The sequence below is a fragment of the Rhinolophus sinicus genome, chromosome 7 (genome assembly GCF_057876585.1).
Source record: "Rhinolophus sinicus isolate RSI-liver-muscle chromosome 7, RSI-T2T, whole genome shotgun sequence".
Classification (NCBI taxonomy): Eukaryota; Metazoa; Chordata; class Mammalia; order Chiroptera; family Rhinolophidae; genus Rhinolophus; species Rhinolophus sinicus.
Genome location: NC_142507.1, coordinates 2372265 through 2387350, shown reverse-complemented (window position 1 = coordinate 2387350; position 15086 = coordinate 2372265). Strand labels below are relative to the sequence as shown.

Sequence of the window (15086 nt, the reverse complement as noted above, 5' to 3'; positions counted from 1 at the left end):
ATCTCTTTTGGCAAACGATTCCTTGTACACAGCGTCAGATAGATTCTGACTTGGGAAGGAAACTGGCAGAAAACAGGCATCGAGTTTGCATTAAGGAAAATACACAAGAACAGAGTGGTCATTTCAGTCAAGATTCAGAGCTAGAAATCTTGGCGGAAAAGCAGTCGTGCCTTGAAAAAGCTCTGCACCCCTTTTTAATAAAAAGCACGGAGGAGGGAAAAGGAAGTCTGTTCTTTTGACGCTTGAGAGACGCCGTGTAAAGGACATCGCAAGGCAGGGTATGAGTGAGTTCCCTGCAAGTACACGTGGCGGGTGACACTTTGCAGACTCTGAGCCGCTTTAAAGCTATACTCAAGGCACCAAATGAAAATTTCCATGTGACTTATTTCTTTTTACTTCTTCAGCGTGAAGCTGACCTTTTTAAAAGAATTTTCATACGAATCGCTTGTATTTTGGAACTGAGTTTTTCAATTGATGAATTTTTGCATGAATGGCTTTATTATGAGCATGGTTATTTATTGCATGGGTCACAAAAGTTTCAGAATTTTTCACTGTACTAGAATAATTTAAATAATTCAGACTAATTTGGAAATTATATTGATATAGCTCAAGATATATTATTTTTCAAGCTTGGCTGAAAGACATTCAAAAACACATCAAGGATAAAAATCCCAATTATTATATTTACCTCCGTTGAGGCACAGACTCTGTGCGTGAGCTGAGGCTGACAAACCTGGACCCCCAATGCCTGAGTTGTACTGGACCTGTTCTACTCAGAAGGCGTTAATACACTGTCAGCCTAAGTGTCCCTAGACGGATGAATGGATAGACAAAAATGTGATATGTGAGATATGCTCTATATATCTACATATATAATAGTATTCAGCCTTTATAAAGAAGGAAACCCTGCCATTTGTGATGACATGAATCCATCTGGAGGACATTATGCTGCATGAAATAAATCAGATGCCAGACATAAAAAGACAAATCCTACATGATGTCACTTACACATGGAAGCTGAAATAGCTGAACTCAGAAACAGAGAGTAGGATGGTGGAGGGGAAGTGGGGAGACAAAGTTTCAGTTATTCAGGAGGCGTGCGCTCTGGGAATCTAAGCCTGGTGACTGTAGCTAATAGTATGTGTTGTGTACTTGCAATTTGCTACTTCAAAAAAGTAGATCTCAAGTAGTGTTCTCATCACACACACAAAAAGTAACTATGTTAGGGGACGCATAGGTTAATCAGCTTGAACATGGTAGTCGTGTCACAGGATGCAACCGGACCAAAATACCCCAGGGTACACACTAAGTATACACAATTTTCATTTGCCAAAAAAATAAGATCTGTGAAAGAAGAGCAAAGAATGGAAAGGAAATGCCTGGTGAAAAGATCATTTTCTTTAAGAATATCAGATTTCGTGAGTGATGCAGTGACGTCTTGAGGTTTATCCACTGAACTCTGTGGATTCGTGGTGACGGTTTGATGAGCTAAAGCCTAGGTACAGTGTCAGAACTGAGGGAATGCGAACAAGAAACTGACCCCGAGCTTTAAACACACCCCTCTGACACCATGGAACCACTGAGGCCAGTGGAATGCCTGTCATTTGATGATGTGGTTTCAGTTTCTTTAAGTCTCTAGGGAAATAGGGATAAGGAAATAGAGTCAATGTCCCCCTTCTAGAAGCCTGTTCTTTTATTTTTTAGACTCAGTGCTACTGCCAAGTTAATGACTGCGTTTGCAATTGTGCTTGTTTTATGTTTTGCAAGGCCTGCAGGCGCCTTCTCTGGAGAGGGCACAAGGCTGCCACAGGCGTTTCTGTAATCGAAAGCAGCCCTGCTTTCAGGCCTGATGCTACAATTGCCATTTTAATTTATCAACCTGCCACTCAGCAAAATGCTGGTAAAACATGAAAGCTGAAAGCCATCGCTTACTGCCAGACCTGTCAATGACACTCTTCTGTACGCGTCCAAATCATTTAAACTGCCCTTGATGGCACAGACCGTATCACCGATAAATTGGGTCATCAATCATGTATGTACATAGTTCGACAGTGGTGCCTTGGACGCATGGGTTCCAGGACGCTCTTTCCAGAAAGAGGAACTCATCGCTCTTCAGTCGTGAAATACAGGAGAGTCATCAAAAACAGTCTTCCTCAGTCCTGACAATGTACAAACGTCGCAGGAAGCAGAGGCGCTGAACGTGACCGAAACAACTGTTATTTCTTCGGTGAAACGTTCTCCTCGGGGAAAGGCAAGTAATTGTAGATTACAGCGGGCAGGAAGAGAGTCTTACTTGGAAGGAAGAAAATACATGGGATCATTAAATAGATTTATTTAAGTTCTGCTTATAAAGAACGCCGTGATACAGGATTTTGTTGCTGATGATACTTCAAAAGAGGGTTATCAGCATTTCTGCTACGATCCAATTCATTCGTATAACAAAGTGTCGTGTTAAGCCAAATGTCACAGTCCGTATCCGTTTTATTTTGAGAACTGGTATCATTACGTATCATAGCAGCCTCTCTCCCAAATCTGGATGACAGCTTAATCGTCATGAAATAAGGTGCTTAAAATTCAGTCTGTCATTTGAGATGTACATATAACACCTATTCAATCATTAATTCAACCCACTAACAAAGCTGGTGTCATACAGGCTGCATGTATACTCAAGATAAAATGCTGTTACGATTGTAACTTGAGTAATATGGGCCAAATAACTGTACCGTGTCACCTCTTACCCATAGCAGCCCTCACCACTTAATTATTTTAAAAAGGCAAGTCTAGTGAGAAGTCCTTGAAAATCTGGAGGATTTGTGGTCCTTTCCTATCACACAATTCAGAATTAGCTAAATGAATGCATAGTCATCAAATACCCTTGCATGGGAAAATAAATAACTGCGCTTGGCATGTCTAAACTCTGACTTCTGAGAGGAGCTGATCGTAAGTGACATTATGGAATCAATTTTCCAGCCATCGCAGCTTTGACGGGTGTATCAACTCAGACAACTACCAGTGTTTCCTACAAGTGCCATTTTCAAAAATGAGTTTTGTGAAGTGTCAGGTCCGCTTGCAAAAGGTGAGCGTACAGTCTGACTGATGAAAGAAACATAGTGAGTGTCTACATGAGGAAAATAGAAATGGTGGCTCAGATTATTTCGATGTCGTATGTAGAAATACTGCATGAAGATGCTGCTATCCTATTTGAAATAAGGTCTTGGTCTCCGATACTTTTAAAATCTGTCCTGAGAACAGTCACTCACTAGAAATAAGTATGCAAAATAAAGAAAGGGCTTTGATGTCATTCATTTGAAATCAACCCACCTCTAAGGAAGGAAAACTTAGCTTCCTTGAAGAGAGTAAATCCCGTCTCCTTTTTCTAACTTAATAAAACATACCTAAACCTGACTTTCCCATGGAATCATACTTCACTAAGTAATTTCCCGGCCGTGCAAACAGCACACTCTCCTGAGAGGGTTCAAAGTATTGATGAGCCTTTATTTTCTGTTGTTCAATGAATCTTTACTGAGTCTCATGTAGAGAAAACAAATATTATAAGTTTTTTTTAATACTGGAAAACAGAGACAGAGATGTAGTGTAACCTCCATAAAGACACACAGCATATTAGCAGCCATAATACAATCCAGCCTGAGGCTTTTGCTGAAAAAGATGCCAATTTCATGCATACTAACACTTTACACCCTCTCTTTAGAGTTCATATTTATTTGAATCATCACAAACATCTAAATAATAGCTCTAATTATTGAGGAAAATAGTTATGTACATAAAAAAGTTATTTGTTGCTTTTAGAAGCATTGTGAATCCCAGACTGGCATATAAAAGTCTTGGCAAAGTTTTAAAGCCTCTGTTCCCAATTAAACTCCATCCAGCCAAGAATGACTGATCTTTATTTTATCTATCTGAAAATATGATCTTTTCCGAGTCCAGAATACTTTTTGATTCAAAAGATTTCCTACTTAACTCTGCAGAACAAATCAGTTATCACAGTATAACCGATCACTGCCAAATATTAGCAAAAGCCAGGCATGACTTACGCTTCAAGAGCTTATCAGGGGGAAAAAATGCTTTGAGCAGCTATATTTTGGCATGCTAAGGTAGATGCTTAAAAAAAAAAAAAAAAAAAAAAAAATCACCCCTCCCCCCCAAATGTTTCATGTTTTTAGAAACCTTGTTGTTTCTTTGGTGAAATTTTTAGAGGCTCACCTTCAGAACTTACCATTAGAACTTACCTACAGGCCTCATTGAACTTCAAATGACCTAACAGGTTCGACTCAACAATAGGAAACCCTTGACTCTAGCTTTTCATTGGCTTCAGTGAAAAACACAGCAAAGATGGAATGCTTGAGGAGACATTTATCCCAGATATTGGCTAAATTATCGTGCCAGGCAGGCAGCATTTCAATGGAGTGTGTATTATACCCAGTTGGATACTAAAACTCCTGAAATCCCTTCAAAAAGTGAGGCTCTCCAGAGAAGTCATGTTTAAAATGTGTTCCTTTATCCTGGGCCCCTGGTTAACCACAGTAATCGCAGTAGGCCCGGGGCAGGCTATGTCCTCCAAATTTCGTGGAAGACCAGCAAGTCACAGATCAGGGATTGCGCAGGGAATCAAAGCATTTGTCCCTAATTGTCTTGAGTCTCCAGGTTGGGGGCTGCAGCTCTGGAGAAAAAATGCACTAGCGCTGCTTCCCTTTCTGCAGGGAGCCGCTCTCCAATTCCGTGAAGTGCGTCAGTTCACTGTTTGAAGGGTTTGGTGAGGGAGTGCAAAGTATGATATGATAACAATGTCAGCTGCGGCTCTAAACCAGCCTGTTACACAGGGCGTGTGTCTGAATAGGGAGCTTCCTCCCACGTTCCAAAGATCGTAACTCCGAATTATCATTGCTGGGGAGTTTAGTAAGGTATTTAGACATTTGTTTTTGACATTGACAGATGAAGAGGGCAGTGCCCAATTATTTAGACTTAAATATCTCATATGTTGAGGAAAGTTCTGCAGTTCACGTTATTTTTGAGAACACTGTCAATTGATTGACGTTTAAACCTTCAAAGTACAAACCAAGGGGTAAAAACAGAAAGGGGATGTTACAATGCCATTTTGTTTTCATCAAGGCTTCGTTCCCAGGATCTTTATCTTTATTTCTCTGTATCAGTTATATCTGTATGAGATTTGTTCAGTGCAAAATGCTATACGACTCCTATCACTGGGTGCAAAGCAAGATACCAAACTGCTTCCCATAGCGGCTTCAGTAAAACGGTGCCAGTCCGTGAACTATCTTTTACTGGTCTGTGACTAGTGAAATACAAAAGGAAGAGTAAGCACGTAGAAACTTCGTAGCATTTCGATGCTGCTGTGACACCTAAGTGTGCAGTTTTGTATCTTAGGACATTATCAGCCTGTGATGGATTGGAAATTTTAAAAATAAAAACTGGTCCTTCAACATAATAAACTGAGAAGCCTTGGACAAGACTAAGCCATTGTGTTTAAGGACATTCTCAGCTAACGAAGAGAAGAAAAGCAAAGAAGCTGGCATCTGTCACACAGGGCACTGCTTGGTAACTCCAGTCTGCTAAAGAAGACAAAGCCTTTTTAAAGAGGCAAAAATCTGTACTATAAGGTATGACTTGATAACTCTTGAGAGACATGCTATGAACAGAGAGTTCTGGGGCTATTACTACGTGATGGGATGTGTTTCTCTTTGGGAGGACGGTAGTAGTTCCATTGGGCTGCACGGAAGGGTGTCTTAGGAGAGACACTGCGGGACATAACTGAAAAATTAAACACTAACCACATTGAGAGAAACTGGAAAGCCCTGACTATATTTGAACATTTCTTCAACGCCCCTCTACCCATCCCCCCATTCCCCACCTCCTTTTCCTTCTCTGCAGACTTTGACCTGATATTAATTTCCTCTCTGTGGTTTCCATTGGCTTGTTGTGTTGTTCTTTTTCAAATGAGATGAAGGCCGAGTTCCTTTCTTTTTCATCTTTCCTCTTTAACAACGAAAGCATCTAAAGCTCGACATTTTTCTGAGTCGCGTTCTCACTGTGCCCCATGAGTTTTGGAAGAAGCGTTCATATTTCTTCCTAGATAATAGGAAAGTTCAATTCTGATTTCCTCTTCAATCCTGCATCAGCGTGAACAGCGAGAGACCAAGAGACTGCCACTGGTGATGAAGGAAAACACAGCCCAGGGCAGGTGGCCTCCTTCCCAAAACCCGCGTAGGAAAGCTAAATGTTATGTTTTGACCATGCAGTTTGACTAGAATAAGATCATGAAATTTCAACTTGGAAGATCTCCCAGAACTATGGAAGGCATTAATTCTTTCCTCTGCAAAATCCCTAGCAGAAGGTTTTCAGGCTCTTCTTGAGGCATCTGTGTTTGTCTGTAGTTCATACAATGCTTTGTCATGCTATCTTCCCTCTTACGATTCTATTGTCTTTCCCAAATTACAAGCAGCCCAAGGTATTTGAAACTCCTGTTCTCTTTCTTTGTTACATTTAGCAGGAACGTTCTTCCTTGTAATTACTACTCTTCAATACTTGTTCTGCTTCTGGAGCCAAGATGAATAAATTCAATGCCTCTAACACTAGACGGCCTTTCAAATATTTCTACAACTAGCTGGCTTCCTCCCCAAAGCTTTTTTCTCTAGACCAAACATCCTTATTTAATTCTGCCATTTTCATTGTTTTGAGGCTTCTTGCCGCTCTAATTTCCTTCATTTGTATGCATTCCAGTTGGTTAAAATTCTTCTGAAACTTCCCTGAAACACACTGAACTATTTCTAAGGGTGTCTCAAAAGTGAAAGTCCAGTGGAATTCTTAACCTCCTTTTCTCAAAGATGCTACAGTTCATTTCATTAGCTTTATGGTAGTGAAATCTTAGTAGTGAATATGGACAAAAATACCTAAATATTTCTTACACTGATAACGGGTAAGTCATAGACACTGTGCATTCTGCTCTGGACTTTAATTGGTCATATCAGTGCCTTGGTTCTCCAATTTATAAAATCAGTATAATATTCATACTAATTCAGGATTTTTAAGGCAGTTAAATAATTTGATATATGGATAGCACCTAGAACAGTGACTGATACATGCTGAGCATTCATTAATGTCAACTATTAGCATAATTATTATTATTATTCCTTCTGACCTCAGTCTCATACCTTCATAAGCTAGTCTCCACCAGGAAGAGCATGGGCAGTTGATATCTTTACCTTTGAAGGAAAACTCTTTAGACAAATCATCATAATCCAGTAAGTTAAATAATAATAATAATAATAATAATAATAATAATGTCAACTGCACCGACTACGAAAGGTTTCCTGAGAAATAGGCAGCATGCACCCTTTGACTGCATGTCACACACGGTCAGTCTCCAACTTGGAGGCTGCAAGAATGCCTGCATGGCTCGTATCAGTCAAGGTTGTCAGGAGACAGGAGACAGACAGCACTACACCAGTGGTTTGCACAGGAAAATGTCATATGAGGAACTATGAACTAGAAAATGTGGTTAACTACTTTTAAAGGGTAAAAGAGACTACAACGGACTATTAGAGTCGAAAATGCCGGGAAGCACTACTGTTGCTGTGGTTGAGGGAGACAGTCCAAGGAAGAAAGCATCTGGACGTGCCTGGCTTCCTAGGCTGAGAATCACAGCTCTTTGCAGAGGGTGTGGCTGCAGCCAGCTGCGTGGCAGAGGAGGGTGTTGGGTGTTGGTGGGCTGGGGATAATGGCACCCTCCTGCTGGGGCGCCAGTGAGCATCAGTGATCCCCCCACATGGTGCTGACACCCTCCACCACCACCTAAACCCTGTGCAGGAAGAGCAAGAAGAAAAGCACGGGATACCTGGAAAGGGAAGCCCCTTCTTCTGTGCCTTTCAATTTTCCTCCAACGCCCCCTATTGGCAGACACTAACATTGGCAATGGCAAAAGAGCAAGTTTATGAGATCCAGCTCCATTACCACAAATCAAGAGAGGGAAAAAAAGATAGATTGAGAACTCAAAGGCAATGAAGTGATCATTTCTGGCAGAAGGGTTCAACCCAACATGGCAATTATAATGGTGTAAAATTATAATATTAACCATCAGGTGTTTGAAAATTCTAATACAGACATTTTATTTTTCTTACAAAAAAAGTAATACTAAATATTACAGCAGAAAGTTCCACAGACGTGTAACATTCAATTCAAAAAACATCTCCTGGGTGACCACAAACACCATTTCTTTTCAGAGCTCACAATGTGGTGAGATAGACTCCTAAGTGGCCAATGACAGTATATGTTCAGACAGAAGTATGCACAGGAAGCAATAGGAATGAGCTCTATACACTTACGGCTAAACTCAGTTAAAACAAAGAGATGAATTATACACTACCGGATTCTGACATGAATCCTCCTGGAATACCTTACAATAAAAACTCCAGTGTCAAGAAATTCGGGCAGATTAAGTCCAAAGTAGGAAGACAGGAATGATTAATGGAATCGAGAGATCGGTTTGTCAAGGGAAAGGCTAACAGAAATCAATCTATATGATTAGCTATGAGCCAAGAAGATCAGAGAGCTGACAAGCATGAGTCCAATACAAATACAAAAAGACCACAATCAATGAATAGCAAGTGGAATTTAGACTAACTCAACAAACTTTTTAGTTGGGGAAGATGTGGAGCTTGAGTTGGGCCTGTAAGAATGGATGCATATTCAACAGAAAGAACATACGACACATGTGGACAGATGGAGACCTTCAGCAAAGCCCCCTAACAGGAAACTTCTGTTGGGCAACCAGTTGGGCTGATGAAAAAAGACTGTGCAGAGATACAAGAGTACCTCTCCCTCTGAGAGCAAGGGGTTTTTCTGTGCCACACAGAGAGTAGGAGCTGGACAATGCTGAATGATTTCAGGAGATGCATTTTGGAGAACACTGAAGGTCGAAGAATCTGAACATCACCTTGTAAGCCTCGGAGAGTAACTGGAGAATTTGCTGTTATTTGATTATTTTGGATATTTGGTAGAAATAATGCTAATGATTGTTAGCTGCATATATGATGGATAGGCGATGTGGAGATACCTGGGACCAGGAATACCGGTTGGGAGACAATTTCACTGGTCCAGGCAAGACTGTGTATCTTTAGGCCAGTCTTCAAAACAGCTAGATATTTGGTTCTCCTGCTTTTATACTTATAGTTCTCTTGCCCAGTGCATCAGGATGTTTATAAAAAATAAAATTTCACTCTCATGGTAGCCTGGAATTTTATAAATCCTTTAGGTTCCTGCTAGCCACCTCCGCCATTCCAAAAGTCCTTAGTAGTAAATAATACTTTGTCAATGAAATTTAGACTAACTTATTTCACTGGTTTTGAATTTTGAATCTATGTGTCTACTTGTATCTACCACACACACACATGCACACACAACTCCAAAGTAATTTTCCCTACAGTGAAAATGGACAGTTCTGTGCACATAGTATCTTAGCAAAGTTTATAAATCTGTTCTACTGTATGTACATACACTGACAGTTGGAAACCTACACTTCATCTATGATGAGTCAGAACCAGGATCTGTAGATGTCTCTGAGGACACTTCCGTCACCATGGAGAGGTCCGCTCTGGACATTCGGACGGTTGGCCCGTGCTCTAACTCCTGCCTTCCTGACTCCCCTAGGTATGCTGAAGAATAGCGGTGCCAAAGGGAGGGAATCAACGTGGGGAGGCACGGTCCACCATACTTGCTCCACATTTTCCCACCACTAGTCCTTGACCATCGTGGGCTACCTGGTGAACACTTACTTGTCAAATCCCCCTTCTTTCACAAGGACCCAGGCCGTGTTTGATACCAGCGCTCAATTAGCCACTCCTACTTCTCTCACCCATAAGCTCTCATAGCAGTTTTCATTTTTATCCTGGCATTTATCAAATTCTGCTTTGAATTACGGTCCTACACACATTTGTCTGGTCCCTTATGCTTAGACTGACATTCCTTTAGGGTCGAAGCCGTGTTCTGCCAATATTCCCCACAACTCCCAGGACTGTGCGTACAGTAAGTGCTCAATAATTGATTATTCAGTTTAATTTAGAGAGCCAGATACAGTAATTTGGAAGGCAGGATGTCTGTTAAGAAACCATTAAAATTCTCCCTCCTGGAGCTAAGAAGTTTATTAATATTCTTCAGATTATATTTTAATGAAGTTTTGTGATAGAAAAATAACAAGAAATGCTTTTGTGTGTTAGTCTGCTCATATGAAGCCAGTTTTATGAATTCAAAGGGATTAGATAAAATTGATCTCACATATCGCAAAACCCAATGAGTTGTGATTTCTTCTTCCATAAATGAAAAAGTTTAAATGAAATTCCAGGCAACTTACTCGGTCTCATTTGATCTTCAGTAATAAAGAGAATGTGTGTGTGTCTCTAAGCAATTACTTTACCAATTCTGATATCTCATTAAATTTTGAGAGAATCCGAGCAGAGTAAAGGTACATTGAAAAGTAGAATAAAAGTCATAGCGTATACCAGATACAAAAATGAAAATACAAAGTATTCGTTTGTGTTAAATATTCAAAACTATTGTTTCACTGTTCTACAAAGTCAAGTACCTACCCCTAGCCACTAATCATGCCCCCAAACGACAAAAACTTTGACATTTACTAGACAATGCCCTGAACATCTAATGTATTGTCATTTTGTTTTTAGTGGCCTAAGAACCAGATTGTCTTACAAAACTACTGAATGAAAACTGCAAAAGTTCCTCCTTAAAAAACAAAATAGATTAGCCCCTCCACATAATAGCACCAGTCTGGGCTTGTGAGGGCAGAAAGGGGGATCTTTTTAAATGAGAAAGACAAGCTTTTTTTCTGGCAGTAAAATTCTAGGATCCATAAAATACCTTAGAAACCTGAGTAGGACTCCTGGAAATGCCATTTTTGACAGCTCCTTTCCGATTGAGGTTCACTCAGACAGAAAAGGGAGGGATTTTTATGACAGCGATAGAATCTGTGGGAGGAAAAAAAAAAAAGGCAAACGATTGAGGAGGGCAGCAGGAACACGGAGGAAAGCCTAAGTGGTATGAATCAGACTTGGCCTACGGTGATGTCTCTTCATCAACTTGAATCTCTTCTTCCTTCCGTGGAAACCCAGCTTGATTTTCCAGCTCATGACCTGAGCCAATGACAGCCGTGACGACTTGTCTACTAACAGTCTAGACCAGGGAGACAAAAGCAGGCTTGCCGTGATTACCAAAGGCTGCTTGTGCATGTCATTACCTTTTTAACTCAGCAGGTGAAGTTGAGTTCCTGATGGCTGACAGTGGGACCTGGAGGTCAGACCACTCGGTATGCTGAGCTACCCGCTCTTTCTTGTAAATGCGCCTTAGCAGTCAGGATCGAATGAAAAATAAGCAGGCTGGACAAGAGGGTTTACGCAGCCACTGAGAAAAATAAAAATGAGTTCTTTTTTTCTCATGCATTTTTAAATTTCCGGAAGGCTTTTAAACGTTTGAAGTATTCCCTAATAGTATCAGACACATCTGGAATCATTTCTGCCATTTACATTAGCAACACATGTATTAATTGGTCCATGTGGCATATTTTCTTCTTGCTATTAAGCTCTGCTGTCTAACATTATAATTTTTTTTAAAAAAGTCTCAGAGAAAAGATCATAAAACATAATTACCATTTCTCAAGTGTCTGTCAACAGATGAATGAATAAAGGAGATATGGTACACATACAAAAGACTGTAATTCAGCCAGGAGAAAGACCGTCCTGCCATTTGCAACATCATGGATGGACCTTGAGGGTATCAGCCAAAGTGAGACAAGTCAGTGAGACAAAGACAGATACCGTATGATGCTTCCTACAGGTGGAATCTGAAAAAGCAAACTCAGGAACAGAGAGTAGAAAGGTGGTCACCCGTGGTGGGGAAATGGGGAAGGGCCATGTGGGTCAACAGGTACAAACTTCCAGTTATAAGATGAACATACACTTTAAAATCATTGAACAGAAGATAAAATGGGGATTACTCATGATGAATGTGAGTAAAAGTAGCATAAATTTAAACAAAAAGTGGTTATGTACAGAGGGTGCCAAACAATGTATACACATTTTAAGAAATGAAAAAACTGTATTAAAATTGTAATACTCAGTATATACTGATAACAAAAGATGAATACAAGTCACATTTAACTTCTGCAATTACAAAAGGTGCTCAAAGTGGTTACCATTGGTGTCCAGACACTTCTGATGACGGCAAAATAGTGCTTGGGCAACACTGACCAAAGTGTCCACTTGTATGCATTTTTTGGGCACCCCAGTATAATATATATATATATATATATATATATATATATATATATACACACACACACATATATATGTATATGTATATGTATATATGTATATATACATATATACACACACATATATATGCACACATATGTACATATATGTGTGTGTATATATGTATATATGTAGTGTTATATTCTTCAGTCATAAAAAGGAATGAAATTCCATTATGTGCTATAACATGGATAAACCTTGAAAACATTATAACTGAGTTAAACCAGACTGAAAGGACAAATACAGTAGGATTCCACTTAGATGAGGTACCGAGAACAGGCAAATTCATAGAAATAGAAAGTAGAATGCAGGTTACCAGGGGCTGGGGGCAAGGAGAATAGAGAGTTACTGTTTATCGGGTGCAGAACTTCTGTTTGGGATGGTGAAAAATTCTGGGAATGGATAGTGGTGCTGTTTCCACAACATTGTGAATGTACTTAATGCCACCGAATTATATACTTTAAAAGGGCTAGGATAGTCAATTTTATGACAATATAAAAATAAATGACTGAACATTAAAAATAATTACTTTCTTGTAGTACAGATAGTCCATTCACAATGAGATTAAATTTCTTCCAGCTTGGGGAGGGTGACACTGTGTCATGAAAAAAGCCCCAGGCGTGGGTTCAGAGTATGTTTTCTCCAGTCTCAGCTCTGTCACTTACTAGTGATAAAATTTTAAGCAAGTCACTGAGGTCCTTTGCACTTTAGTTTCTTCCAGTTACAGTATCCAACAGAGTTGTTTTGAGGACTAATATTAAAAAGAAATAATGCCTATAAAGTGTTTTGTAAAATCCAACAACTATACGATTGAATGGGGGCAAATTTTATTACATATTCCTTTAAAAAGATCAATCATAACAATCTTATCACAGAAATGCAATTATTAATTCCTATTTATATAACTGAAAATATTGTTATTGTTGGTGAGATTCAGCCAAAGTGGCTTTTTAAAAAAATGTTTCTCTATGTAAAGTATTGAATCATACATTTTTAGAATTTAAAAAAGCTGAATTTCTGAGGACACCATATTTCTGTGTACCATTCTGATAGTGAATGGGTCAGTAAGCTTTTCCATTTATGTTATTTCCATGCCTTCTATTCATTATTTCGCTTCATTGTACTTACCTGAGGAAGAAAGATTAACAATATTATACCCTGTCTAAAAAAAATGGGCTTCGGGTATTAAAAAATGTGATCTGCTACCTGCTGTCATATTCCAGTCCAAACCACAAAAACCCTCGTCAAACCTCCTCGTCAGGGATCTCGCAGTTGTTTGACATGGTGCTGTATCCAAAGCAACGTTATCTTGTAAAATTCTTGGGATACATAATTACGTTGGAAAAGAAATATTTTTAAAGTAACCTAACTTTCTTGCTATCACATCATAAATTAATACCAACATCAGGGTGGTGGAAACAAATGTCAACTAATTTTTTCTTTGCCCCTCCCCTAGTGGTTACGTCTTTGACTATGATTACTACAGAGATGATTTCTACAATCGGTAGGTCAACTTTTCATCTTCGTTTCCCTTGGATTTAAATGACCTTTTAACTATTTTGTACATTTTATTCACAGGCATTCTTGATGGACATGTTTAAAATAATATTTTATAGTCAAAATAAAATAAAATGCCAAGTCTCCAAAAATACAATCTAGACAGAGTTTCCTATTTTCATTAAACTTACCGAAGTATAGGGCTTCTTGGACTTTTCAGACTTTGATGGTGCTTAAGCCTCAAATTTGGTTTCTGATGTTTGGATAAGATTCCAGAGGTTTCATGAACCAATATTATTTTCCAGGTCTGTTGTTGACTTAGAATTCTTCAAGACTGAGAGTTTTATAAACTCAGAAAATGACTGTAACCTTCTAAAATGCATCTGCTTTCATATGACACATTGAAAATGCCAGATTGGTTAGATTCAGTAAAAACTATGGACAGCTCTTGCTTTGCCTAGTACTGTGAGACCATAAAAGGAAACCATGCAAAGTTGCAAAGTGATGTCATCAGTGGGGGGGGGGGGGGAATGGGATTTTTCCATGATCTTTGAAAATGTTTGTCATAACATCAAAAACTCTCTTACTGTTGGTAAATATAAGGGAATTACAGTAAAACTAATCATTATTTAGTACACTGTAAGGTAAAGCAGTAAAAATATTATTAATTAATGTGTTTTACTTCTTTGTGAAAAAGACTTATCAGGAGTATTTTGAGCGGAGCTCTCTTTCTTCTGGTGTAACTTAAGGTACAGAGCTAGTGTGTTTTGATGTTTGGTGAGTTGTCGGACCCCTTGCGAGGTTGGATCAACTTGGGCGGTTTATCACTGTTGAGCAGTCTGTCCCAGAGGTCGTCGGTGCGTAGCGCTTTGCCAGCTCCTCCTTCTGGGACACCTCCAGCCCTTTTCATCACGTCACAACCACTTTCCATATTTATGTCACTATGTTTGCTTTTATTAGATTCCTCCAGCTCCATATCTGGAGTCTCAAACGGAAGTGTGTCAGCAATTCCACAGCCAGCTATCTCTCCCGTAATCCATTACGTTTCACTTTAATTTCGGTTCCAGTGTTATCTTCCATTCTCTGCTGCACTTTCATCTTTGTTCACAAATTTCCTCTTTGGGTTATCCATTTTTGTAAAGTGCCACATGGTTCACCTTGAGGGGACACTGCAATGTCCATATTGCAGTCTTTTGTGACCTGAGTGACAGAGGCACAGCCACCGGTCCCTGAGGGACTTCA

At 39.5% G+C, this 15086-nt stretch overlaps 1 protein-coding gene across 16 annotated transcripts in view; it reads left to right on the top strand.

The window, feature by feature from the left end:
- Positions 1 to 15086, top strand: part of RALYL (RALY RNA binding protein like) — a 1518143-nt gene that overhangs the window by 1446440 nt on the left and 56617 nt on the right. For all 16 annotated transcript variants that reach the window (XM_074318489.2, XM_074318485.2, XM_019726291.3 and 13 more), the window contains one exon: positions 13804 to 13851. In XM_074318489.2, coding sequence (XP_074174590.1) covers positions 13804 to 13851 — 48 coding nt within the window. The remainder of the gene's footprint in view (positions 1 to 13803; positions 13852 to 15086) is intronic.